Raw genomic sequence first — 23,875 nt, 5'->3', positions numbered from 1 at the left:
ACGACCATGTTTGTTGCTGTTCTTTTCACAATAGCTAAGAGATGGAAGCAAATTAAGTGCCCTTCAACTGATAAATGGTTAACAAAAATGTGGTATATATTTACACAATGGAGTTCTATTCAGTAGTAAAGAAAGATGAAATAATGAAATTTGCAGGTAAATGGATGGATCTAGAAACTGTTATATTAAGTGAAGTAACAGGCTCAGAAAAACAAACAATGTATGTTCTCCCTCACATGTGGATCCTAGCACCAAATCCTTTAAAATTCCAAATCCTTTAAAATGTCCTTTTAATCAGATGCTATACAGCAGTCTCTTCTGCATGAAATAACTACCATCATCATGATTTTGGCTGTGCCTGATCACTAAATATTGTCACAATTGAGCTTGTTGACAGTTGTGCTCATTCATTAAAGGAGGGCTAAGCAGGGTCACTGGACCCTCCCCAGAGTATCCAACCTCTCTTCCCAGCCAACTGTATGTAATTTGGCCCTAATCACACATGGTCTCCTGGATTTGGGGAAGACTAAAGTATACAATCTGGGGAAGGCTAGGAAGAGAAGGCATGACCCATGCTGAGTAAAGGCTTTCCAATGTGCATACCTTCAGGTCATACATATACCTCAGCAACCCCTCAGTTATCTTGAAGACTTTGAGAGGGAACTGACACTGATTCTAACCACCCCAACAGATATCAAAATACCCGAAAGCAAATCCTGAATCCATCAGTCTCGAGTCCAGCCTTGGCAGATAAAAAAAAAAAAAAAAAAAAATGAGGAACCCAATAGAGGGATGATTTTGGAAATCCTTGTCAAGAACTTCCAATGGACTCGCATATGAACATTTGAAAATTGCCCTATTCTGACTTTTTTTCTAGTTCCCTATCTAGAACTTGTAATATTAATTACTCTTGCCTTTACTTCTCCTTCACAAAAACAAACAAAAGACAAAACAAAACAAAACCAAAACAAAAAAACCCAAAAAAATGCTAGAGTGGCTTGGCTAAAAGTTGCAATGTCCCTGGGCCTCTTAGCAACATACTCTGTTCCAAGGCCAAAAATGTCTAAAGTATTTGGAAGCTTTTATCTAACCCTTAAAAGATTTTAGGGTTACCTCTTCAGAGGGGGGAATGTTAGAGTAGCCAAAAGCCCCATAAAAAAAGAAAAGAAGAAGAAAGAGCACATGAAGTTACCAGAAAAAAGTGATGGGGAGATATGGGAGGAGTTGGACTGGAGGGAGTGGGCATGGATTTGATCAAAACACCTTATATGCATGTATGAAATTCTCAATAAATTATTTAAAAATATATACAGTCATTTATTACAAGTACACATTCGAGCTGGGTGTAGTGGCTTATGCCTTCAATCACGCCTCCAATCAACCAGCCAAACAACAAACAAACAAACAGTACACATCTGGAGCTAGAGAGATGGTTCATGGGTTAAGAGCACTGACTACTCTTGCATAGAACCTAGGTTGCAGCACCCACATGGTGGCCTCTGCAAGAGCAGCCAGTACTCTTAATCACTGAGCCATCTCTAAAGCCCAACTTATCAATTAATAATTGTCTTGGGGATATAATTATAGACTTCTTCTTTTTTTTTTTTTTTTTTTTTTTTTTTTTTTTGGTGTTTTTGAAACAGTCTCCCTGTAGCTCCAGCTGACCTGGAATTCACCACGTAGACCAGGCTGGCCTTGAACTCACAGAGATCCGCCTGCCTCTGCCTCACAAGTGCTGGCATTAAAGGCATGTGCCACCACGCCCGGCAGAATTATAGACTTTTAAAATTGATTTCTCTACGCAGGGATGTATCTTCAGCGATCATCCAGTGCTTTCTGCAGAGATATTTTATGCATTTAAAATCCTTTGTGTGCTAATACTCTGAAGGGGTTTTCCTAGGAAGGGAACAATTTAAAAATCTGAAAAAGAATTATTGCAATTGAACAGTTCATCTTTTCCTGTAGTTTTCAAATACGCGCTAAATGTTGTCTTTTGGGGAATGGATTAGAAATAGCAATGCAGAGAGATGAGTTGCTTCAAGCATTTTATTGATTTTGCCTGGAGTAGAGGAAGTAAGCACATCAAATTAAAAACCTGAGCCAGGTTTTTAACACCAGCACTTGGGAGGCAGGGGCAAGGCAGATCTTTTTGAGTTCGAGGCCAACCTGGTCTATATAAGAATTCCAGGCCAGTAGGGGCTATAGGGAGACCCTGTCTCAAAAAGACAAAACAAAACAGAAAAACCTGCTACTCCATCTAAGAGGCCATGGAAGGCTGGGAGGTGGACTCACATGCTAAGCAGAGATGATGGGGAGATGAGTAATAATATTTATAACTCTCTCTCCCTCTGGAACTTTTTGCTGGCTGGTCTGTGTGACGCTTTGGGTGTTTTTCCAATTAATTTTTTAGGTCATCATACAAAGTATGGGTTTTGTCATGGCATCCTTAACATTTTTTTTATTACATTTGTGTGTTTGTGTTTGTGTGTGTGTGTGTGTGTGTGTGTGTGTGTGTGTTACAGTATGTGAAAAGAAGACAATTTGCAGGAGCCAGGCATCTTTCCACCATGTGAGTCCAGGGGATCGAACTTAGGTCATCAGGCTTGGTAGCAAGTTTCTCTACCTGCTGAGCCATCTCATCCCCCATCATGGCATCTTTGTACGTGTCATTATACTTTGTTTTGTTTGTTCCCCTCCCCTATTTCCCTTTTTCTTTTCAAATAGATCTCACTATGTAGTCCTGGCTGGCTTGGCATCACTGTATAGACCAGGCTGGCCTCAAACTTGACTCTGCCTCCCAACTGCTGGAATCACAGGTTTGCAGCACCATGCTCAGCTATCTTTTATTTCTCTTACTTTTTTAATGAGAAAGAAAAGAAAGCAAACACACAGTTCAAATGTACAGTTTCAACCAACGTTTGAGAATATATTGCTATCTAAAATTGCAAACCTAGAAATCATTCACCAATAAGGTCTCTCGGCATCCCAAAGAAGGAAAATAATGATTTCCCTTTGGTTGGAAATAGATGTCTGTTGTTTTGGTGAGCTCTCAGGGAAGCACATGAACCTGCTTCTGAAAACCCACAAAGGCAGAAGGTCATATGTTGTTCATGCAGACCTTTAGGACTTATAGTCAAGAAGACCTGAGACTATACGGCACCTTCACCCCACAAGCTACGTCCTGTCCTCCCACAGCACACAAAGAAGCTCCTTGGGGCTACTTCCAGGAACGCCTTTTTAGGCCTGTTTCTTTGCTCTTTATGGTGCCTTGATTGCAATATAAAGTACAAAAAAACTCCAAACAACAACAACAAAAACACCTCAAAATCAGAGTGGCAAGCTGTCCCAGGAGACCATGGAGTAAGCTTCCAAATGATCCTTTGTGTGCACATATCTTCCTTTTGCTCTGGTGACAACACTCAGCCTCTTATGGATGGCTAACTGTTGGCTCAGGGTGGCCCTGTGTCCCACTCCTATATATCTGAGCCCCATCCCCACCTCTCAGTGTGTGTGTTTGTGTGTATGTGTGTGTGTGTGTGTATGCATATGTACACATGGGTGTGGAGGCCAGAGGTCAACTTTGGATACTGTTCCTCTGGTATGGTCCACCTTGATTTTTAAGACAGGGTCTCTCATTGTCTTGCCAATGAGCCTCAGGGAACTCCCTAACCCCATCTCTCACCTGCACCCAGAGCTCACCAATTCAGCTGGTCTACCTAGCTAGTTTCCCTGGGGATACTGCCTCTAGATCCTGAGTGCTGGGATTATAGGCAGGCAGTCATGCCTGCCTAGCATTTACATGGGTGCTGGGGATCCAAACTCCAAGCCTCACGCTTGTGCAGCAAGCACTTTACCTACTGAACCATCTCACCAAGCCCCTGGCTTTTTTTATGTGGGTTCTAGGAATGGGACTCAGGTCCTCAGGCTTCTGTGGAAAATCTAAGCTATTTTCCCAGCTCCTGTCTCTCATTTTTCAAGCATCATCCACAATATGCAACATGGCTTTAAGCTTCATCTATAACCCAAGATTTTGTTTTTCCTCGAGTCCCAGGCTAGTCTGGAACTTGCTATATAATTGAGGCTGGCCTTGAATTCCTGAGTCTCTTGCTTCCACCTCCTAAGTGCTGAGACAGATGTGTACCATGCACATCTGCTCAACAATTACTTTTTCCACTGATTTTTGGTGTGAATGGTTAGACCTTCTCTGTTGGGACTCCCCTGTCATCTAGCCTAGGAGTCTGAGGAACAAATCCAGGCCAGTTCCTGGTTATAAAGTTTTTGTTTCTGTTTGTTTTTTGAGACAAGATCTAGCACTCCTGGTCCTCCTGCTTCCTTCTCCTAAGTGCTGGAATTATAGGCATGCACCACCATTGTCAATTTCATAGGTGCTAGAGACAGAACCCAGGGACTTGTGGTTACTAAACAAGTGCTATACCAACTGCACCATGTTTCCAGTCCCCAGGAACATCCTTCATTGGGTCTTTCAAAGGTCTGGGATGGTGGTGATTAGACATGATAGAAATTCAATTTTCAGGGACTGGAGAGATGGCTCAGCCATTAAGAGTTGCACTTGGAGATGACCCGGGTTCAGTTCCCAGCACCCACTTAGTAACTAACTCCAGTTCCAGGGGATCTGACCCTGATTCTGGTCTCTGTGAGGATTGCACACACATGGTTCACTTACATACATTCAGGCAAAACACTCGTACACATAAAAATAGAAATTAAAAAAAAAGAAGAAGAAATTTGATTTTATTAGATGGGGGGGAAACAGAGTTTAGAGAAGGAACTAGAACAAGATACAACACACAAATGAAAGAAATAGCATTGAACAAGAGACCACAAGAAGCCTTGGGGGCCCATGGGACATCATACCGAGAGTGCCGGGCTCCAGTCCTGTGCATGACAGCAATTCCACTAACGGTTCTGTGGTTTTCTTGTTTTTCAAAAGCTCATGATGAAAAGCCACCCAAGATACTTGCTGTAGCAACAGGAACCGTCCCGCCTAAAGATACTTCCTCTCCTGCACATCTGCCTGGCTCATCGAGTACTTCCCAGTGCCTGATAACATCTGAGATAGCGATATTTTGGTCTAGAAGTTCCCACAAAAATTCATATATGTCTTTGTGGACAGAAGATAATTTACTGCTCTCTCTGTGTGTGTGTGTGTGTGTGTGTGTGTGTGTGTGTGTGTGTGTGTATGGGCCATGGTCCCTCAAATGCCATCCACCTTTTTTTTTTCTTTGGAGACAGTCTCTCACTGGCCTGGGACTGGACAAGTAGGCCGGGTTCACTAGTTAGTTAGCTCCAGGGTGGAACCTGTCTCTGCCTCCCCAGTGCAGGAATTACAAGTGTACCACCAGGCACCAGGCCTGACATTTTTTTTGGAGGCAGGGTTTGACCGGAGCCCCAGGCAAACCTCAAACTCACTGTGTAGCCAAGGATGATCTTGAACTCCTCATCCTCCTGTTTCCATATTCCAAGTTCTAGGATTACAGGTATATGCTACTACTCCTGGTTTAGGTTGTGCTAGGGATTGCGTTAGGGCTTTGTGCATGCACGACAAGCACTCTACCAATGGACCCACATCTTCAACCTTTTTTAAAAAAATGTAGGTTATGGAGCTGGGCATGATGGCACATGCCTTTAATTCCAACACTTGGGAGGCAGAGGCAGGCAGATCTCTGTGAGATCGAGGCCAGCCTGGTCTACATGGTGAGTTCCAGGCCATCTGGGGCTACAGGGAGACCCTGTCTCAAAAAGCCCCTCAAAACAAAAACAAAACACCAAACCAACCAACCATCCGAAAAAACCATAAATGTAGGTTCTGGAGATCAAAGCCAAGTCCTCATGCTTGTAAAGTAAGCACTTACTAACTGAGCTATTTCTTTCCAGTCCTCATAGGTGATTTTAAAGTGTCTGTCTCTGTGGATACTTTAATGGCTTATGTATTTATTTTGACATGTTTTAGAAGAAAACAGGTCCCTGTTCTGGCAGTCACTTAGCAGGAGCTCATTAACAATGGCAAGGCCATACTTCATCCAACGCTTTCTGGGTTATGGGTTGGGATATAAGTCATGGGCAGTGTAGTCCCCAGATCTGAAGAGATGGATCTTTGCCACCCTGCCCTGGTGAGCAAGCACCACCCTGCCCTGTTGAGCAAGCACAAGTGCTTCCTGACAAACTCAGTCACCATGGGCAACGTTGGGAGGGGGGAGCTCTCTTAGCACCAGGTTCTGTCCCTTCCTCAATCAGATACACAAGCTGGGATTTTGCAACATTTAATCACCAACGAATCTAGTATCTTAAAAATTATTTGGCGGGGCTGGGCTTGGCAGCCTATGTCTCTAAGTCTTTAACCCCAACACTTAAAAGGCACAAGGCAGGCAGACCTCTGTGAGTTTGAGGACAGCCTGGGCTACATAGTGAGACCCTGTCTCATAAAAAATAAAAAAAAAGAAAGAAAGAAAGAAAGAAAGAAAGAAAGAAAGAAAGAAAGAAAGAAAGAAAGAAAGAGGAAAGAAAAAGAGTTTTGAGTCAGAGAGATGACTCAGAGGTTAAGAGCACATACATACCACTTTTGCATAGGACCTGAGTTTAGTTCCCAACACCCACATTGGCAGACTACAGCTGGGGATCTAACACCATCTTTAGGCTTCCTCAGGTACTTACACACATATGGCATACCCCTACTCAGACATACACACATATACATAAAGCTGCTCACTTGTAATTCCAGCACTGGGGAGGCAGAGCCAGGAGAATCTCTGTGAGATCAAGGCCAACCTGGTCTATACATTGAGTTCCAGGTCAACTGGGGTTATGGGGAGACCCTGTCCAGTTAAGGGGCTGGAAAGATGGCTCAGTGGTAAAGACACTGGTTGCTCTTTCAGAGGACCCAGGTTCTGTTCCCAGCACCTACATGGCAACTAACAAACATCCTTAACACCAGTTCTGATGCCCTCTTCTGGCCTCCTTGGGAATTGCACAACATGGGTGCATGTACATACATATAGGCAAAATACTCAAATAAAATAATATATAAAAAAAGAAAGAAGTTAGCTTTGGGCCAGTGAAATGCCTCAGCAGTAAAAGCTTCTGCTGCCAAGCCTGAAGACCTGAATTCAATCCTCGGGATCCACATGGTGGAAGGAGAGAACCGATTCCTGCTAGCTGTCCTGTGATCTCCATATATGCATCCTGGCATGGATATATTCATGTGTACACACAGGCAGACACACACACACACACACACACACACACACACACACACGCACACGCGCACAGACTCATACTAAATAAAAATGTAATACAATTTAAAAAGTTAGTTTTCCTGGGTATAGTGGGGTATACCTCTAAGTCTCAGCACTAAGGAGGCACAGGTAGACAGATTTCTGAAAGAAAACAAAGCAAACAGGCAGGGGCTGGAGAGATGGCTCAGCAGTTAAGAGAGCTTAGTGCTCTTCCAGAGGATGGAGTTTGGTGTCCAGCATCCATTTCAGGTGCCTCACAACCATCTGTAACACCAGCTTCAAGGAATCTGGGATCCTCTTTTAGCTTCTGTGGGTACCCAAACACATCAGGCATTCATGCACACAGACACACATACACATAAATAAAATAATAAGAATAAATAGTTTTTTAAAGTTAGCTTTACACACTTGACACATTCTTAACATTTAGCAATTTATTTATACACTGTATAAGAAAATAAAGTCTATGAAGACATCAAGATACTTCAGAATTCACTCTAAGCTACAGCACTTTTCAAATAAGTGTCCAGTTTAATTGTAATAAGCCACTACGAGCAAATTTAACTAAGATATAAAAACATTAGTTAAATACAATTCTGTGGAAATATACATTATACCTACAACTTTTTTTGTACAGTGGGATTCTCGTTTTTTTTTCTTTCCAATGATGGAATGGGTCGAAGTCACTGTGTGGTCCTGGATCGCCAGGCTATGAAACTGAAGTATGTGTTTCCAGCGTAGCAGATGGTGACCAGGAAGGCGAAGAACTTCAGGGAAGAAGCATGACAGAAATGGGTTCAGGGCACATCCCAATTAGCAAGTTATCAGTCCCCTTCCACTGCATCAGTTGCTGGACTCCAGGCTTCCTCATCTAAACTAACTTAGTGGTTTAATTACCCTCCTTTGCTTTGCTTTTTTGATTTCTATTTTATTGTTATTATCATTAGTTTATGTGTGTGTGGAGGTCACAGAACAACTTTCAGGAGTTAGTTGTCACCTTCTGCCGTGTGGATCCTGGGGTTCGAGCTCAGGATGTTTGGCAAGCACCTTTATTTGCAGAGCCCTACCTTCTTCTGAATGAACAGATCTGAGAAGCCTAACTTCAGGGAGTTCACTCAGGGGTGAAGACGGTGACTATTGTGCTTCTAATTTAGTGCAGGTGACCTTAGACAGGGCTCAACCTCCAGTACCTATGGTCAGCTCAAGAAAATGAGGTGAGCCGGGTTCTGCAAGTGACAACCCAGATGGTGTGTGTGTGCATGTGCATCTCGGTGGGCAGCTGGGGGAGGGCCAGCCCAAGACAGCTGCAAGTGGAAAGAAAGAGGCTCACTGTAGCTCAGGAGTCTCCCTGCCCTGTGAGGCTCCACTGCCCACTGCCCCTTCAGCCATCACCCCTCAGCTGGCTCTTGGGCCTCATTTTCTGTAGGGAAACTCAGGTCCTTCTTTCAAGAACAGTCATTGCCCAGTTCTGGCCCATTCTTGCTGCATGTTAACCTGAGTCCAGCCTGTGAATCTGCTTTTATTTAATTTGTTATATAATTTTAAAAAATGATTTTTTTAATTAATTATTTTTTTATGCGTATGAGTGTTTTGCCTGCATGTGTATGTGTATGTGTAATGCCTGAAGAAGGCATCGGATCCCCTAGAACTGGACTTATGGATGGTTGTTAGCCACCATGAGGATGCTGAGGACCAAACCCGAGTTCTCTACAAGAGCAGTCAGTGCTCTTAACCCCTGAGTCATCTCTCCAGCCCCTGCTTTTATTGATAGAAATTTGAAAGTCTACATAAAAGTAAATGAGTTGATGAAATGCCCTGTGCCATCATTTAATGGTATGGTCCTGTGTTCCTGTCTAAATACCTCCTTCCCTGTAGCTTCTTCTGGGGGTCGGGCTATTTTAAGGTTAATCTTGAGAAATAAAAAGTTATTACGTCCATTTATCCATGAATCTATTGTTATGTGTGGCACATGCGGACGTCAAAGGACAAGCTGCAGAAGTCAGTTTTCTGCTTTTACCATGTGTGTCTCTCCAAATTCAGGTCCCCAGGCTTAGCAGCCAGTGCCTTCACCTGCTGGGTCACTTCCTGACTCTCAGCGTAAATTTTAAAATTTATTTTTATTTTATGTGTATGAATGTTTGCCCATAGGTGTTTAAGTGCAACCATGTGTGCAATGCCCTTGGAGACCAAAAGAGGGTGTCAGATCACCTAGAACTGGAATTACAGATGGTTGTTAGCTGCTTGTGGGTACTAGGTCCTGAACTCAGGCCCTTTGCAAAAGCAACCAGTGCTCTTAAGCTTAGAGCCATCTCTCCAGTCTCCCTCAGAGTAAATTTTTTTTTTTTGGTCTTTTTGAGACAGGGTTTCCCTGTAGCCCCAGATGATCTGGAACTTGCTATGTAGACCAGGCTGGCCTCGAACTCACAGAGATCCGCCTCCCAAGGGCTGGGACTAAAGGCGTGTGCCACCACACCTGGCCCCCTCGGAATAATTTTTATAATCAGTGTACAGGTATATCAAAGTTCCTTATTTCATCCCCCTGACTCCCCAGTGCTAGTCACTGCAGGAAAATCTGGATGCCACCCCACTCAGGTCTCATGTATTTCAAGTTGGTCTTGAATTCACTCCTCATCCTCCTGCTTCCACCTCCTGAGTGCTAGGATTAGTTGCACACTACCACATCCGATTTACGTGGTCTTGGGGCTCTGTCCACACTAGGCTACACTCTACCAACTAAGCTATATCCCCAGGCCATTTTTTATTTTGGTTTGTTTTTCTGAGATAGGTCTCAAAGAGACTAGGCTGGTTTTAGACTCTTTTTGAGACAATGTCTCCCTGCAGCCCCAGCTGTCCTGGAACTCATTATGTAGACCAGGCTGGCCTAGATCTCACAGAGATCTGCTTGCCTCTGCCTCCCAAGCGCTGAGATTAAAGGCATATGCCACCATGCCTGGCACCTTTCCACTTTCTAAGAGGCCAACTAGAACCACAGGATGCTTGCTGTCTGCAGTCTCCCCACTTACCTGATTGAATGTAGGCAGAGGGACTATTCTGAATAGTGCTGCCCCCTCAAGGACCTTTCTTGCTTAGCCCTGTGGCTGTCACTTAAGCCGAGGGTGGCAGCCTCTTAAAGCAGACCATCGTCAGCCAACTGCCCTAATGTCACTATTGCAAGTGGCTTTTTTTCTACAGGTAACTTTGTCCCCCTCCCTGATCCCAAGGTGCAGGAGGATCATGAGTGGCGGATGGGAGGACTCACCGAAGAGGCTGCCCAACTGTTGAAGTTGTGACTGTCCTTCTCTGGGGAGACAGAAGATGCATCCACTATGGCGGCAGAGAGGTACAAGACAAACGCACTGCTGTTAAAGCACAGGCCCTGTGAAGCAGAGAGGTAGAGTGCTGAGGAGAGGAGGGACCTCACGAGGGAGCTAAAGTGCCCCTGCGTGTGTGAGGCCAGTGTGGACTTACTTGCCCACAACCAAGTAAGTAGAGTACTGAGGGAGGCCAGGAGGGAGCAGCAGTGAGAAGAGGCTGTGTCACTGCAGCTCAGGTTCTGGGTGCCGCCTGCCCTGCAAGGGCCCCAGTCTGCATACTACCCCTTCAGCCATCACTCTTCCTTCCCTGGCTCTCGGTCCCCAGCTCCTGCAAACCCCAGCAAGGTGATCTGAGAAAGGGAGGCAGGTAGCAGGAGGGATGGTACAGTGTCATCTACCTCACCCCAGGCTCAGCTGTGACCATCTGGCATATGTCCCTGTCAGACTAGGGAGAGACCTCCTGGGCTGCCAGCCCTAGAGGAGGGATACCTAAATCAAGCTACTTCTATTTATTTATTTGTTTATGATTTGGAGATAGGGTCTATGCTAGTACAGGTTGACCTTGAACTTCTGATCCTCCTACCTTGACATCTTGAGTGTTGGGATACCATGCATGCACTGCTAAGAGGCAACTTCCCAGCTACTTCTTTTTCTTTTTTTGGTCTTTTTGAGACAGGGTCAAAAAATGACCAGGAACTCACTATGGAGACCAGGCTGGCCTTGAACTCACAGAGATCTGCCTGCCTCTGCCTCTGGAGTGCTGGGATTGAAGGTGTGTGCTACCAAGCCTGGCTAAATTTTAATTAATTTTAAATTTTTATTTTATGAATATATTTTGCCTAGATGAAGGTGCGTGCAGCATGTGCATGCAATGCCTGCAGAGCCAGACGAAGGTGTTGGATCCCTTGAACCGGGATTCAAGGAGTCTGTTGCTAGCGTCCATACGGGAGCTGGGAACCAACCCTGGATCCTCTGCAAGAGGAGTCAGTGCTCTTAACCACTGAGCCATCACTCCAACCCTGAGATGCATTTTAAAGAGGTAATCTATAATCACAGTAATCACAGAATCCAGTCTGTACAGAAAAACATAGGGTAAAACGGCAGTGTCCCGCTAGGATGTAGTTCAGTTGGTAGAGTTCTTGCTTAGCATGCGTGAAGCATTGGCTTCCACCCCCAGCTCTGCATAAACCATGTGTGGTGGTACACACTGGGAAGGTAAAGGCAGGACGATGAGGAGTTTAAGGTCATCCTTGGCCACAAAGAGTTAGAGGCCCACCTGGGTTATAAGTCCCTGTCTCAAAACCAAAAACTCAAACTCAAAACCAAACCAACCAACCAAAGAAACCAGTGCCTGAGACGGTTCCTGAGGTTAAATCAAGAACTGATAGTTGCTGAGGTGAAGGGGGGAGGAGGGGCACTAGGCCTCAGAGCATCACTCTGTCCTGCTGCTGTGAAGTGGCTCTGACTCAAGTGCAGCTCAGAACCAGACCCTACATTCCTTCCAGTTCTCAAACACCCTGGCCCATGGTGAAGGGCCAGCTGAGGGCCAGCTCAGCATCCCGACAAAGGTGGCTGGCTGCTTGCTGTGGAGGCAGGAGGGAGGACACTGGTCTCTCTTGAATTCCATCCTATTTTGTTATAAAAGCGTTCTGTAGTCTCTGGAATGAAGGCACACACAGATAAAAGCCCTGGATAGGCAGCCACTCTGTTTAGCCTCCAGCCTGTGCAACTGGGACCCAAAATTTAAGAGGCTGAACTAAGGGTGTCTCCTCTCTCCACAGGAGAGAGATGGTCTATTTAGTGTCCTGGAAGGTTCCTACAGGGCAGAACCAGATACTAATTTCAGAGGACCGTTTGTAAGAAATGCTGAGCCATGCAACCTGTGCCTCCTTCCTCTGCTGAGCAAGAACCTGAGCTCCAACTGAGGCTAACCTCCCCCCTCGGTAGCGGCCCATCCTACACCAGGTGGAATGTTTTATGAAGTCCCACATAGCTGAATGGTTCAAATACATGGAAGACACCAAGTAAACACCGGCTGATTCAGAGAGATTTAAGCTGTGTTTGTGCACGAGTGTGTGTATAATATATGAATATGTGCATGTGCACCTGTGTGTGTAACATAAAGGCCAGAGGTTGATGGATATTTTCCTCTATCACTCTCCTTTTTTTTTTTTTTTTTTTGAGATAGAGTCTCTCACTGAACCAGAAGCTCACCAATTTGGCTAGATTTACTGGCTAGCAAGTCCCAGAAATCCACCTGTCTTTGTCTCTCCAGTGCTGGGATTACAAGTCTGTGGTTTAAAAAAAAATTGTGTGTGTGCGTGTGTGTGTGTGTGTGTGTGCGCGCGCGCGCGTGTGTGCTTAAATGCATGTGTGCACAGAAGTCAGAGGACAACTTGTGGAGTTGGTTCTCTTTCTACTGTGTGCAACACGTGGATTAAACTCAGTTTGTCAGACTTGGTGAGTGACTTCGTCAGCTGAGCCATCTCCCTGGCCCACACGCAACTTTTTACTTGGGTGCTCCGTATCTGAACTCAGTCCTTGTACTTGTGTGGCAAGGACTTTACCCACTGAACCATTTCCCAGCCCTAGACTTGAGCTGTAAACTGGTTTGATTATACCCAGTACTTTCTGGAGCTTAAAAAAAATTACAGTTTAATTTTGTGTGTGTGTTCGAGTGTACGTATCGTGTTTTACATGTGGAAGTCAGAGGACAATTTGTGGGAGTCAGCTCTCTCCTTCTACCATGTGAGTCCCAGGGGTTGAACTCTGGACATCATCTTGGTGGCAAGTGCCTTTAACTACTGAGCCATCTTGCCAGCCTTGGGTTTTGGTATTCGAGACAGAGTCTCACACTGTGTAGCCCAGGCTAGCCTGGAGCTGGAGGCACTCCTTCTGCCTCAGCCTCCTGAGTTGGGACTACAGCATGAGCTGATTCTCTACTTCCTTTCCACTTCTGAAGACAAAAAGGCACTTAGAAGCCACCAAAGACAACTCCCCTAAATATCAAGAGAAAGGCCAGGTCCGAAGACAGTGGGAAGAAACCCTGAAATGATGGACAGGTCACCTTGGGTTTAGCTGTGAAATGTGACCCCAAGATGAGTCACATGACACAGTTTCTCTTTCACGAAATAAGCATATGCAGTCAGAGCTGGCCTGGCTGCCTCCTTGACAGGAACACAGGTCCAGGCTCCTTCCACCATGTGGGCTAGCCATCTCTAGGGACTTTCTGTTCTCCCTGGGGGCCAGCAGGTGTCCTGGGCACAGCTGCATCCCAGCCAGGGGGTTGGGAAGAGCATGCTCAGCCTCAAAGCCATGACCTAGAGGCTGTCCACATCATGTCCTCTTATACTGCAGTGTCCACACTCAGGCATAAGGCCCATCTACTGGCAGAGTTGCTGAGAGCTGGACACACAGAAAATTATATGACTAGAGAAGAAAATGGTAGTAAGGGAGAGCGAGCAGCTCTCACCAGCCTTGGTACCAAGCAGTTCACCAAGCTATGAACTGAGACTCCCAGGTTGCTGAGGGAGACAGGAAGGAGGAGGGAGGAAGACAGAGTTCTCTGGGTTCACCTGCTGATATTCCCCAAATCCACACATCTAAGCAAGCAGCTGGGAAGACAAGTCCTTCATCCCCTACAGCCTCACCAGTCTCTGGCTAACATTGATATATTCTCAGCTATCAGAAGAGAAATATTCTTTCTTTTTAAAACCAGTTTTTTGATTCATTTATTTTTATTTTATGCATATTAGTGTTATGCCTGTATGTATGTATATGTACCATGTTTGTAATGCTGGTGGAGGCCAGAAGAGGACATCAGATCCCCTGGAACTGTTGTTAAGGGCAGTTGTTAGCTATCATGTGGGTGCGGGAACCAAACTCAGGTCCTCCGCAAGAGCAACCAGTGTTCTTAACTACTAGACTGTCTCTCCAGGCATGAGAAAAAGTTTTTGCTTTTTCCCTCCCTTCCTCCCTCCTTCTCTTTCTTTCTTGTAGGTCAGAAGACAACTTACAGGACTCTTATGTAGTCCAGGCTAGCCTCCAACTCACTATTTAGCTGAGGATGACCTTGAACCTCAAACCTTCTGAGTTCTACCTCCCAAGTGCTGGGATTACAAGTGTACCTACTGCACTCAGTTTATTTTGTGTTGAAGATGGAACTTGGGGCTTCATATATGCTAGGCAAGCACTCTCCCAAGCTATATCCCCAGCTCCACCCTAGTCCTTTTTTGTATACCCCCCATGTTGCCATAGTTAGTATTACCACAAAGTACCAGCTGCCGTAAATTTATTTATTATTTATTTACTACTTATGGTGGGTGTATGCATGTGCATGCATGTTGGAGGACAACTTGTGAGACTCAGTCCTCTCTTTTCACCATGTGGGTCCCAGGGATGGAACTCAACTTGTCAGGCTACACCATCTCACAGCTGTCCTTGAATCCACCATTCATATGACTCTGGTCTTCCCAGTGCCCACTGGGGCGCAGGACACTGACTCTCAGGACTGCCTGCACTCTCCTGGATGGCCATGGGAACCTTGTTTGGCATTACTTTCAGAATCTGCTACAAACCTTGAAAACTAATGGGAATCTATACTTTTGGATGGAGGAAAACAGTCCTGAGTTGGTCAGTCTGTTTGGTCAAATAAAAGGAGACTTGTTTCTTATGGGATTTACTTGAGCATTGAAGTCAACTCAGAAAGAACAGAGGCAGGTGTTTTTTGAATAATGACAGCAGTGTGTGAAAGCCAGCCACCTATCTTCAGGTTACCACTCCCAAGTCAGTTAGTCAGAACTGTGCATTTTTCTGATTGTTTACTGAAAACAAAGTACGTCTTCAGAGCTCCATTTCATACATGTATACATGTGACATCAAATTTTTTGTTTGTTTTTCTGTTTTTTAATTAATGAGGCAGGGTCTTCCTCTGCATAAATCAGGTGGCTTTGACCTCACTATATAGCCTAGCTTGGCCTCAAATCTGAGAGCTCCCTGCTTCAGTTTTCCAAGTGTTGGAATTATAGGCATGCAACACCATACCTCTGTGGTTTTGTGTGTGTGTGTGTGTGTCCCCGGTTGACCTTGAACTTCAGATTTTCCTGCCTCTAGCCTCCAAGTGTTGAGATTACAGGTGTGAGCCACCATGTCTGACTTATGTGATGCTGAGGACTGAACCCAGGGCTGCATGTACACTAGGCAAGTGCTCTCTTCAGATTTTCCTGCCTCTAGCCTCCAAGTGTTGAGATTACAGGTGTGAGCCCAGGGCTGCATGTACACTAGGCAAGTGCTCTACCAACTGAGTCATGCCCTCAGTCCCCTCAGTCTATGGAGTCTGTCATTTTATTTTTTGGTCATGGTGTGGAAGATAGAACCTGGGGCTTCTGACACGCTAAGTAAGTATTTTGCTACTGAGCTACACTCTAGTCATGGATTAAAAAAAAAATATGGCCACTTCCAATGCCCTCTTAAGACTACCCACATGCCAAGGCACTCTATTTTGCCCCAAACTTATGTATATACCATGTTAATCCCGTATGCAGTATGTTTACTGGAGTCAGACCCATTTATTCTTATTTCCAAGTGGACGGACACTCATTTAGTTTTGCTTTACTGGTGTTTATGCTGGTTCTTAGGTTTGAACTCGTGGTCTTGAACATGCCATGCAAGTGCTCTATTACTGTGCCACACCCTAGTCCATCTACTGCTTATCATTGTGTTTTTGTTTGTTTTAGTGCTAGAGATGGAAACCAGGGTTTCCCATTCTTTGGTTATACCCCTGACTCCACCAGTTTTTTTTAAAAATTCATTTTATGTGTATGAATGTTTTTCTTACATGTATGTACATGCACTACATGGAGACCAGAAGAGGGTGTCAGATCCCATGGAAATGGAGTTACAGACAGTTGTGAGCTGCCATGTGGATGCTGGGAATCAAACCCAGGTCCTCCACAAGAGCAGCCAGTCCTCTTAACTATCTCTCCAGCCCCTACCTGTTTGTTTAAACAGCCCCTTTTGTGCTCTATCCTCCCCTATCATACACATCAGAGCGTCTATGTGCAAAGGGCTAAGAAGGGTTTGAAGGAAGAAGATCTGTTTGCAGGTGACACTGTTTGTAAGGACACTGTTAATAGAACAAGCATCTACCTGAGAGAACCCAGCTTGCCTCCACCCAGTTTTCTGAGAACTGGTTTGCTCTGGCCATGCAGAATCCAGGACCTTGCAGGGGCCTAGTTTCACATTCTTGTGTGAATGCTTATGGGCCTGCCAGGTAATACAGAGATCTTGGGCTGTGCAGGTTCACCAGCCCTCCCTGTGTGAGCAGAGAGGTGACTCTGGATCCACAAGAAGACACTTGCCTTCCCATTTCCCACCACTGGGTAGGAACGGACCCTGGGGTATCCTTACCACTGTGGTCCAGGGCACCTGTGGAATCCTGGTGTAGGTCATGGTGATGTAGACGATGAGGAAGAAGACGGTGAGGACCCAGTAAAAGACAGCTACAAACATGACCCAGCCAAAAGCAGGGACGCGGAAATACTCTGTTCCAGCGATGAGTGTCCATACCAGCAATCCCAAGACCTTTGAAGTGGCAGAGGCAAGAAAGGAAATAAAGAAAAAGAATGGAATAGAGAAAAACATAATTAGTCAAAGTGGCCATTTCAACTTGCTCGAATACATACATACACATATGCACACATGCGTGCATACACATGGACACATTCAAGTGTACATGCCCCCCTGACACATAAGATTAAAAATAATAAATATCTTTTGGGGGAATTCATTTATTTTTATTTCATGTGTATGAATGTTTTGCCTGCATGGATATAAAATGTACCACATGAGTGTGATGCCTGTGGAGGCCAGAGGAGGGCATCAGATCTCCTGGAACCAGCATTACAGATAGTTGTTATCTGCCAGGTAGGTACAGGGAACTGAACCCAGGTTTTCTACAAGAGCAGTCAGTGCTCTTAACAGCAGAGCCATCTCTCCAGCCCCAATACAAAGAATCTTAAAGTCCTTCCTTATTTCTCAGATATTGTCACAGCAATAAGAAAAGTAACTCACACAATCCCTAAGCCATGGCAGTCAGTATGTATACCACATCCCAGGAGGCAGCCTCAGGAGTCCACGGGGCTTTGGCTGTATTGCTGTGTGACTCGGGACAGCCTCTCCTTTCTAAAGTGGCTTTCTTTAAGGTATGCAAAGCACTTTCACCTACCGGCCTCTCCCATTGCAACCTGGTTCATTTTAGACAGAGACAAATAGGAAATAAAAGAGGATGGCAGCCTAGCCACACAGGTGCTCAGGACACAGATGTGTGGGAGGCACCAAGGCCCGCATCCGATGAAGTTACTATGCAGTGTGTGAGACACACAATTCAGTTCCTCTCCAAAACAGTTGACGAATGACGGCAAAAACCACATGCAGCTCATGACCTGTATTTACTTATTTTTTGCATGTGTACGTGTGTACACGTGTGCATACACGTGTGTATGTGGAGGCCAGAGGTCAACTTTGGGTGTTGTTCCTCAGTAGCCATGCGCCTATTTTTTGAGATAGGGTGTCTCACTGTGACCTAGGATTCATAAATTGTGCTGGGCCGATTGACCAGCCAGCCCTAAGAACCACCTGTCTCAGCCTCCACAGCACCACTGTGTTACAAGCAAGAACAGCCACGCCCAGGTTTTATGTGAGATCTGGGAATAGAACTCAGGTCCACATGCTTGTGTAACAAGTCCTTTCCTAACTGAGCCTTCATGGCCTGTTTTAGGCAGCCAATGAATGTAGCTGTGCCTTTTCCTTACCCGTCCCCCATGGTCTCATGTCTCTAATTTCTGCAGATACCTGCACTCACGTGCACATACCCACACATACATATATACATAATTAAAAATAAGCCAGATGTGGTAGTGCACACCTTTAATCCCAGCACTTGGGAGGCAGAGACAGGTGGATCTCTGTGAGTTTGAGGCCAGCCTGGTCTACATGGCAAGTTCCAGGTGAACTGGGGCTACAGGGAGACCCTGTCTCAACAAACAAATAAAAATAAATAAATTAGGTTATTAATACATGAAATTGGGGGCTTGGTGATACACGCCTTTAATCCCAGCACCCGGTAGGTAGATCTGTGAGTTCAAGGCCAGCCTTGTCTACATAGTGAGTTCCAGGGCAGCTGGGGTTACAGGGAGACCCTGTCTCAAAAAGATCAAAAAAAAAAGTGTGTCCTCCTGAGAACCCTTAAGGAACACACTGTCCCCAGAGTGTCCTCTCCCTTGATGTCAGAGTCAAGGACTCTGCAAGCCAGCCACTCTTCTCGTTTCTGTTCTGTAAGGATAGAGACCATCTCCATTCATCCACTAGGGGGCATCCACACACTGCTGCTGAAGACACAGGGTCAGCCCTGCTCAAGGAGAGACCAGTGTTGGCCTTCTAGCTATCTGAATGATCCTAGGAGGGAGAATGAACTTGGTTCTCACACATTAGTACCAGATGGTGCCAGGAAACACAGCTGATAGGATGTAAAGATGAATTAATATAAAGATCTGGAAGTGCCAGTCCCCATATCTTCAGTCTACCACGTGTCCCTGAAGAGACTTCATGAGCTACAGCAGAGCTGCGCAGCCCATGGGCCAGGGCAGTCAGGAGGTTCGGACCTTGTTGCTCTACCCAACAGGGAACATTGCCTCTTTGGGTCTCTCCTTTCCCGACCTGGGAAATGAGGATATAAAGAAATGGTAGTTAGGGATCCAGCTCCATGGCGGAACATACCCAAATTGCTTGAGGGGTGCAGGTTTCAAACCGTATGGTCCTTGTTCCCACTCTCAAGGATGCTGTGAGGGTGTATGTCTCCCTCTGAGCCTCTAACCCTTCAGTACCACCATGAAGTCTCTCAGGTGCTCTGGAGCAGGATGAAATTCATAGCCATGGTGGTGCTAGTAATTTGTGGCTTCCTTTGTTGTTACTTAAGAGTTTAGTCTGACATTTCATGGTCAATTAAAGACACACATTGAGGCAATACCACAGAACCCTGATATTTCCAGCAGGTAGTGAAATGGGGATCCTCACACTGGGTGGGGTTTTAAAATATGCCTAAAGGGGCTGGAGAGATGGCTCAGCAGTTAACACATTGACTGCTCTTGCAGAGGACCTAAGTTCAGTTCCTGGCATCCACATGTCAGGTAACAACTGTCTTTAATGCCAGTTCCAGAAGATATGATGCCCTCTTCTGACCTCTTTGGGAATTTCATGCATTGTAGTGTGATCTGTGACCTGCCTCTGATAATAGAATGCAAAACAAACGATGCTCTGTGCCCCGAAGCTAGGACCCAGGATGGGCGCTGTCTGCCTCTTGCTGCTAGGGCGTCCGCTGCCATGCTGTGAGGACACACCAAAGCTTGGTAGAGGTCTGCAGGGAAGGAACAGAGGCCTCTCATCAATGGCTGATACCAACTTGCTACCCCTGTGTAGCGAGCACCTTTGGAGGTGGGTCTTCCTGCCCCGGTCAGCCTTAAAGGACACCTGAGCAAGCTTTGAAAACTGCTGAGCAGATCTGTCAGTCAGCTCCATCTTGAATTCCTGTCCAAAGAAATCAGGGGTGTAATAAATGCTTAGTTGGGGTCTTATTAAAGCCCTTGCCTTCTGTGGATCTGTGGAGCTATTTCCACCCAATTGAAACATTCCATTAAGGCTCAGGAAGTAAGCAATATAGATTTCAGGAAACTCCCGAAACTTAAAGAATCCAAGTAATTACAGGTTAAGTTCAGGCATGCAGCCTCTGTGAGCTGTCACTTATGCTGAGATGGGCTTTTCATAAGCAGATACCATTGAGTCACCTATGCTTCTGTAAGTAACCCCAATAAAGTCACTGGTTCACTAAGCAAGATTGGGGCGGAACAGTTTCTGTGGTCTGTTGTTGGTACCCTATTGTCCTAGTTTGTTTCTCCATTGCTGTGACAAAACACTGACCACTACCAACTTGGGGAGGAAAGGGTTTATTTAGCGTACACATCCTGGGTCAAAGTTCATCTGGGAGCCCAAGGTAGGAACTCAGGGCAGGAACCTGGAGGCAGGAGCTGGAGCACAGGATGTGGAGGAATGCTGCTTACTGACTTGCTCCCCTGGTCCCCGTTCAGCCTACTTTCTTATGCAACACAGGCCCACCTGCCCACAGGCACCACTCACAGTGGGCTGGGCCCTCCCATATCACACAACAATCAAGATGCCTCACAGACATGGCCACAGGCCAGTCCAATGGAGACAATTCCCCAGTTGAGGCTCCCTCAACCCAGGTGTGTCAAGTTACACTAAAGCTATCCAGCACACCTATCTAGACACTGACACAACAGAGGGTGATGTGTTACCAATACACCAAGTACCATCCAATTCTGCCTTGCACAAACAGTGCGGTAGGTAGGGAGCATAGAAGACCTGCGTTTGTCCCCAACACGTTGTGAGACCATAAGTGATATTTCTCCTCTGAGAAGATGTTTTGGGATCTACAAAGACCCAGGTAAACAGCAGAGGTGACTAGTCCTGTGCTCATTCCATTCAGCAAACATGACGAAATGTTTAGCAGAGCTGGGATCTTGCAGCAAGGGCTCCCAGAATACCTGGCAGTGAGAGAATGCAGGGGGCTAGGGCTCTGTGCCTATAATTAGGATCCTGGCTCAGAAGGAGAAATTGGAATACTTCTTTCTGATCATGGGCCACGTGGTGAATATCTTTGGCTGTGTGTGCCATACGGTCTCTGTCACAGTTGTCCATTTGCTACTGTAGCGGAGTGTTAAGCAGACATTATGTGAACACACAGGAGGAGTGGCTGTATTCCACAGGAACTTTATTTACAAACAGGCGCAGGCTGGATTTGGCTGGCAGGTTGCAATTAGCCAGGCTCTCAAAGTGTGTGGTCCCAGACCAGGAGGCGCAGCATCACCCACAGCCTGCTAGGAACACAGACTTTCAGGCTCCATCCAGACCCACCAGCTCTGCAGAGCTGGGAAGAGCCAAGGCCAGGGGGTCGCAGCCCCCCAACCCTCAGGTAGCCAGGGAACTAGCCCCACATTCCCTCCCTTCCTCTTCCCTTTGTTTCTTCCTCCCTCCCTTCCTTTCCACCTCTTTTTTCTTTCTCCTTCCTTTCCTTTTTAAAAAGATTTTATTTTTATTTTATGTGTGTGAGTACATACATGGATGTAAGTGTACCATGTGACAGCCTGGTGCCTGCAAAGGCCAGAAGAAGGCTTTGAATCCCCTGGAAGTGGAGTTAAGGATGGGTATTAGCCACGATGTGGGTGCTGGGAACTGAACCCAGGTCTTCTACAAGAGCAGCCAGTGCTCTTAACCTTGGAGCCCTCTCTCCAGTCCTACTGCCATCCTAGCCTCCCTCCCATCCTCCGTCCCTTCCTTTCTTTTTTCTTCCCTCAGTCTCTTCCTTTCCACTAGTTGTCCCATACACCAGGGCTTACGCATGATTTTAGATGCCAACGATGCAGATCTAAGATCCAAGCCTCTCAAAGAACATACATCATCATAGTAATCCCCATGAATCAGCGAAGAATGCTTTGTCTAGTAGTCCCGGAGACCGACAGCAAAGCAGCAGGCAGAACAGAAAGCCAAGTAGTCTGTAAGAACAGAGGACCCGGTGCTGACAACTCTCTCAGAGTGAAGGCCTGGATTTCCTGATGCCTCAAGGCTATCTCTGAATTTTAGACTCAAATGGTGTGTTGGGGTCACATGCCAACCTGGCTCGGGGCTCCCAGCTCCAGTTGCTCCTTTTAGCATTTTCCGTGTTTGAATGGTGTTTCCCTCTGTTTTGGTGAAGCAGGGTACAAAGGTAGATGACAAGGGACCAAAAGAGATGCAGGCTTATGTAAAGGCAGAGAAGGCTGAGGATGAAGCTGAGTTGGTAGAGGGCTTCCCTAGCAAGGCATGAAGCCCTTGGGTTTAATCCCCAGCACCCCATAAACTAGATGTGGTGGTGGACGCTAGTAATTCCAATGCTTGGGGGATGGAAGCAGGCGTTTAAGTCCTCACCGCTCAGGGGTGGAGAGATGACTCAACCGTTAAAGAGCGGCACACAGAGCTGGGCTTGGTGGCACAGGCCTTTAATCCCCCACTTGGGAGGCAGAGGCAGGCAGATCTCTGTGAGTTGGAGGCCAGCGTGGTCCACATAGTGAGTTCCAAGCCAGCTGGGGCTACAGGGAGACCCAGTCTCAAAAATAAAGAGCAGCACCCAGTTCCATTCCCAGCACCCACATTGGGTGGATCAATTGCCTGAAACTCCAGCTCTAGGGCATCCAACACCTCTGGCCTCTGTATGTACCTGCACTGAGGTGCACATAACCCCTAAACAGTGGCACACACATTATCAAAAAAATTTAAATATTTTATTAGTTTTATTTTATGTGTATGAGTGTATTGCCTGCAAGTGTATAGTACACCCATGTCAGAAGAAGGCATTGGAGCTCCTGGAACTGGAGTTACAGACGGGTGTTAGCTGCCATGTAGGTGCTAGGAATCGAACCCCAGTCCTCTGCAAGAGCAGTCAGTACTCTTAACCCCTGAGCTGTCTCTCCAGTTCACACAATCAAAAATTTAAATAAAGAAGTCCTCAGCTACCTATCAAGTTTGAGGCTAGCCTGGGCTACATGGGGGTGGGAGAAAGCAAGGGGGCCTCAGTGTAGTTAACTGGCTCAGGCCTGCAAGCTCAGCACTTGGGGAGGCTGAGGCAGGAGGAATTTGAGTTGAGGCTAGCCTGTGCTATGCGAGACCCTGTCACAAGACGGAAGAAAGAAAAAAAGAAATAAAAGTGGGGAATTAGGTTTACTACAAAACAGTTTCTACTACTTCTGCGTGAGAGACACTGGTTCCCATGGCTAGGTCCAGCCTCTTGCTCCCTCAGCATCTGCATGAACCATTACTGTGATATTGATGTGGGCCCTTAAAAACTTTTTTTAAAAGATCTATTTTATTTTTTAAAATTATGTGTGTATGTTCATGAGTGCAGGTGCCCACAAAGGCCAGAAAAGGGCACTGGATCCCATAGAGATGGAGTTACAGGCAGTTGTGAGCCATCATGTGGGTGCTGGAAATCCAGGTCTTCTGCAAAGGCATCCAGTGCTCTTAACTGTTGAGCTATCTCTCCAGTCTCTGATGTGTGTTGAAATTAGAGGGGTGGTGTCTTTCTTGGCTCTGGGGGAAGCTAGAGTGGTGGACCATCAATGGTCACCAAATCTACCCTGAGCCAGTGGCTTCTCAGTTCACTGTCTCACGCTCAGAAGAATAAGGACACAAGGACAGACCGGG

The 23,875-nt window shown here is 46.0% G+C and overlaps 1 protein-coding gene across 1 annotated transcript in view; it reads right to left on the bottom strand.

Annotated features, from left to right (window-relative positions):
* Positions 1-7,658: 7,658 nt before the first annotated feature.
* The window catches only part of Cmtm8 (CKLF like MARVEL transmembrane domain containing 8), an 80,798-nt gene continuing 64,581 nt past the window's right edge, over positions 7,659-23,875 (bottom strand). The window contains exons 2-4 of the mRNA XM_008830470.3: positions 16,976-17,149; positions 10,513-10,629; positions 7,659-8,020 (exon numbers count right to left, since the gene is read on the bottom strand). Of these exons, the coding sequence (XP_008828692.1) occupies positions 7,937-8,020; positions 10,513-10,629; positions 16,976-17,149 (375 nt within the window). The 3' untranslated portion in view covers positions 7,659-7,936. The remainder of the gene's footprint in view (positions 8,021-10,512; positions 10,630-16,975; positions 17,150-23,875) is intronic.

The sequence above is a fragment of the Nannospalax galili genome, unplaced genomic scaffold (genome assembly GCF_000622305.1).
Source record: "Nannospalax galili isolate Female #2095 unplaced genomic scaffold, S.galili_v1.0 scaffold695, whole genome shotgun sequence".
Lineage (NCBI taxonomy): Eukaryota > Metazoa > Chordata > Mammalia > Rodentia > Spalacidae > Nannospalax > Nannospalax galili.
This window is presented reverse-complemented; position numbering and strand designations above follow the sequence as displayed.